The sequence below is a fragment of the Merops nubicus genome, unplaced genomic scaffold (assembly GCF_000691845.1).
Source record: "Merops nubicus isolate BGI_N331 unplaced genomic scaffold, ASM69184v1 scaffold605, whole genome shotgun sequence".
NCBI lineage: Eukaryota > Metazoa > Chordata > Aves > Coraciiformes > Meropidae > Merops > Merops nubicus.
In genome coordinates, this window is record NW_008608726.1 from 32,631 (window position 1) to 36,990 (window position 4,360).

General features: G+C 42.4%; 1 protein-coding gene across 1 annotated transcript; it reads right to left on the reverse strand.

The window, feature by feature from the left end:
* Positions 1 to 238: 238 nt before the first annotated feature.
* On the reverse strand, positions 239 to 3,553 carry TIMM9 (translocase of inner mitochondrial membrane 9 homolog (yeast)). Its single transcript, XM_008940312.1, has 3 exons — positions 3,483 to 3,553; positions 3,050 to 3,145; positions 239 to 471 (listed from the first exon to the last, which is right to left on the reverse strand). Exons 1-3 carry the CDS (start codon positions 3,519 to 3,521, stop codon positions 337 to 339), a joined length of 270 nt encoding a protein of 89 aa, XP_008938560.1. The 5' UTR covers positions 3,522 to 3,553; the 3' UTR covers positions 239 to 336.
* Positions 3,554 to 4,360: the final 807 nt, after the last annotated feature.

Consider the following 4,360-nt stretch of genomic DNA (forward strand, 5'->3'; position numbering starts at 1 on the left):
TATTTCCCATATTACACTTTTTTTTCACCTGAAGCAGTCCTAGCAGAAAGGAAGTATAACCCTCCCACTACCCTGGAAATTAAAACACACCAGTTTGTGGGCCCTGGAAATGTTTGTGCTGCTATTACTCCACGGCAGAGTGAGGAGGACCTCTCAGACTCCATTGCCAGTCCACCACGACTAACTTCTTGTTTAACCCTTCCTGGTTTGCACTGCCTGAACAGCATCCAGAGCTCTCTTCTGAGTGGCCAGACAGACATCCCGACAGCAGAGGATCCAAACTGTGTTCTTGCCCAGTGAACACTGGCACTGCTGGTGAAGTCTGAGCAGAGTGCTCTAACGGGGCTGGCCAAGCAGTCCTGCTTTAGCTGCCAGAGCTTCGTTCTGCTGAATGTGGTACTCCTGAAATCTCATGGAGATCCTCTGTGTCATTTTTAAATACTTCTGTAGGCAGTGGTCTGAGCAGGTCATCTACAGGAGGAGGGAAACAGAAGGAAGGCTTCAAACAGTCGTTAAAACACTTCCCCAAAAAGGACCCAAAATATCATCATATACAGGGATAAATAAAGTGACTACATCTCACAGTCTGTGCTAAGCCTCAAGATGAGGACTTTGGTGTGCAGAGCCTCTCTGTGCACTGGAAAACAAAGGTCAGTTTGAAGGATGTCTGAAACATCTTTTAATATTCTCATATTACCACCATTTTATCTTCAGGCTCCTCTTGTAAAATTAAAGTACACAAAGCATTTTGTTTTGTAATAAGTACTAAATCTATTAATATCTTTTTAAAACTCTGTTTACAAACACATACTATTTATGACAGCCAAGTATGGTCCACTGTGCCCTAGTTCAGTTTAACCTTTTTTTGACTTTGTTCCTGTTAGCATTATCAGTCTTCTTGCACCTGCTGGGTGAACGTTCACAAGAACAACCAGAGCACCCTCTGAAGTTCTACCAGACAGCTGGACAGGGAACGAAATACCAGGGCCTGCTCCACCCATGGTATTATTTTCTAAATTTAGATGCTTTTTTTCTTTAAGTGTAGAGAAAGTGAAGATTATTTCTGAGCAGCAGTTCTACCAACTAGGCATTTCTGTATCATGGTCCTAAACCTTGCTATCACTGTAAAGCTAAACTGAGACAGAAAGACCACTTTGCATGATTACTAGAAAACCTGAAATTGCTTGGATTCTCCTCAGTATAAAGAGAGCTGAAAAGCAGAGGAGCTGAAAACAAACAGGACAAACCCCCACAAAGCTGTGCACACCACCCACCACCCACACTTCTCTCCTCGACCTGGCATCAGCTACAGCAAAACCTGTTAAGCAGGAGGGAAGTCTGAGTGGGCAGAACTCTGGAAGTGCCCCAAGCCAGCACTCCCAGAGGGTGTGTATTTGGGACAGGGGAAGTCGAGACTTGCCGTGCAGACAGGCTGTAGTGAAAGAGGTCAGAAGCTGTTTTTTCAAAAGCAGGATATCTCAAGGAGATCCATGGAGGTACTCATTGTCACTGTTAAAAGAGAAACCACAACTTTCCATAGGAACACAAGGATTTCCATACCAGATCAGACCAGTGGTCCATTTAGACCAGTGTCCTGTTTCCAGCAGGGGCGAGAGCCAGATGCTCTGCAGGAAACCCCATAATGGACAATTATGGACAACACTTCTCATAAGAAAGTTTCTTTCTAGCCTCCATTGTCAACAGATGGCTCCTGTACTGTCAGACATGGCCCCTTTGCAGATCACAGAAGCAGAAAAAAAAAGCAGATAAGAATCTAGGAATGTTTCATATCTAAATAATATTAATTCCCCTCCAGTGAGTTCTTTGGTTTTGGAACCCAGGTCTTTAATGAAAGACTATGCAAACTGTTATTTTTAAATACCACACCTTGGGTGGCAGAAGAAAGACGTATAATTCCTTGCTTGGAATTAAATACCATCCCAGAAAATTAAAGAGGTTGTACCATTAACACTTCTGTCAGTCCAGATAACTGACACCCCTTGTACTGTTCTGTTCAAAAGGAGTTGGTAAAAGATGGGAACAAGACCTTACAGAACAATTCCAGCCTCCTCTTGTCAGTAAAAATTCCACTCAAGCAGAGAACAGGGAAACAAGAAACCTGCCTTGGGAAGCTGAGAGTGCTTTCACTGCAGCAAAAGAAAAGCCAAAAGGAGACGGGATTTTTGTCTGCACTGAGGAGTTAAAACTCCAAGGAGGCAGAAAAACGCTCAAAACCAATGGTTAGTTCAAAACTTTGGGTTACCCCTGACAGGCAGTCAAGCAGAGGTTATCAGACTTTTAAGCAACAAAGGTATGAGATTCTGAAACAGCCTCTCAACAGGAGAGGAGAGGCAAAACCCATGCACCTCATCCTATGAAGAGCTCAATCTATTTTTTTGATGACTATGATGGGGCTCCCCAGAAGGCAGAGAAGGGGATTTAACAGCCCGAGCTTTGGAGCCTCTATGACTCTGGTTTCTGTGACTCACCACAACACAGGCAGGGTGGGTAGGTACACAAGGGTTTCAGCAGAAGATGCAGGCTGCAGGTGGGCAACTCCCATGCCCATGAAGATACCACCCATCAGAAGCTGGGGCACAAGAAGCTCCACTGTTAGCTCAGAGAATGAAATACACAGAACTGGTAAGCAGCCAACACTCAGGTGAGATCAGGCAGATTCCCCTTCTGTGTACATACTGCAAAGACAATGACAAAACCTCAAGAGGTCCTAGTCTGTCTGTAGCTCATGATCCAACACATCAACAGCACTTGGCTTTGTTTGCCTTCTTTCTGTGAACAGACTGTCAGGGTGCAAAGCAGCATTTGCCACCACCTTTGGACACACTTGGAGAAGTAAAACAGATGAGCTGTTTTTGCCATTAACTCACTTCCCTTCTCACTTGGAATCCACAGCCCAGACACCTACACTCCACTCAAGACTCCCTCCTAGCTTTGTAGCTCATTGAAAGACCAAAACTTTCTAAGTTGCCTCTGAAATTTTAATGCTACGTAGCAATTCTACCAAAGGGTCATAACAATATTCACCTACCTCTTCTGGTTTAACCTCTCTGCTAGTGAAATCCTTTACACAATCCAGGAAGCAGTTTTCTGTAAGTTTATTGTATGTTCCAAGAAACTCCTTGAACTATAAATTAAAAAAAAAAAAATTGAGCACAGGATGAGTATTAAATTCTGCATTATGTTTTCTTACAGAGCTGCATGGGCCATCTGGCAACAGTAACATTTAAAGAACAAGTCTCTAGAAAAATCTGCTATCAGTATTTCAGCACCAAATGCTGCTATTACTCAAATCAGATACTACACTGTGTCTGTCAGTGGTCAAATGTTTAAATTGTGAGTTGCTACAGAATTAGTCTTAATTCAGATAAACCTTTTATTCTTCTCCATGGCCCACTGCTTTTACTCTGTGAAAAAGTAATATAAGACCTCCAAAGCCACCACTCACAAATACAGCATCTTACCTGCTTAATTTGGTCAGATTCTGATATTTGTCCAGCCATATTCTGCTGCCTGCGATTCAGTCACCTGTTCTGGGGAGAAAAGTCAAGTTTCACACAAAAAGCACACATATCAGCTGCAACATGTGACAACAGAATGGAATCCTAGATCTTTTGGAAGTGTGTTTAAATGCAACTTTGCTAGTGAGGTTTCAGGCCATCCACTTGAAGGAGAGTTACCTATGTGAAATGGATTCCATGAAAGAAAATCCAAGATAATTCATGAAACCTTCCCAGATCCAGCTGTTAACTGCTGTCCTTTAAACACTTTTTTAAGCATTTCTAAATTACTTTTTAAAAAAGGCATTTTATAAATACTTTCAAACTTACTAAGTAAAACTAGGGCAGGAGTAGGGGAAGAGGCAAGCAGTAACATTCTCTAGCCTTATAGTTTCTGTGACTTTAGATGTCATCTGTAAAAACAGTAAGCAAAACAGGCAAGTATAAAATGGTAGCCACTTTGAATAGATGCAGCATAAGCCAGCTGACATCAGAGAAGAGGATGTCTGGTTTCTATATAGCCACGTTCTCACCAAACACTTAAACTAGAGCAAATGTTCTGGCCATTCAATATCGTGAATTAAATGCAAGAAAATATAAAAGAATGAGAATAGCCTTAAAGGAAGGGCAACAGACAAAGAGAAAGGGAAGAATGAGCAGCCTTGGATCCAAGAATTTGAGCAAGCATCCTCAAGGAAGACTCATGTTCCTAATCCAACACAGTAAACAAGGCTTGAAAGCATCTCTGCAGGTTTCCTAGAAGAATGCTCAAAGCTCGTCTCCTTTCCCCCTTAATTCACATATTATGTAAGACCCATCACAGCCAATACTACACGTGGCCG

Excerpts from the sequence above, each read along its gene's own strand:
- TIMM9 (XM_008940312.1), bottom strand. The coding sequence starts at position 3,521 with ATGGCTGGACAAATATCAGAATCTGACCAAATTAAGCAG. Across the intron at positions 3,146-3,482 it reads AATCTGACCAAATTAAGCAG|TTCAAGGAGTTTCTTGGAAC; the intron begins GTAAGATGCTGT and ends TTTAATTTATAG. Across the intron at positions 472-3,049 it reads GAGAGGTTAAACCAGAAGAG|ATGACCTGCTCAGACCACTG; the intron begins GTAGGTGAATAT and ends CTCCTCCTGTAG.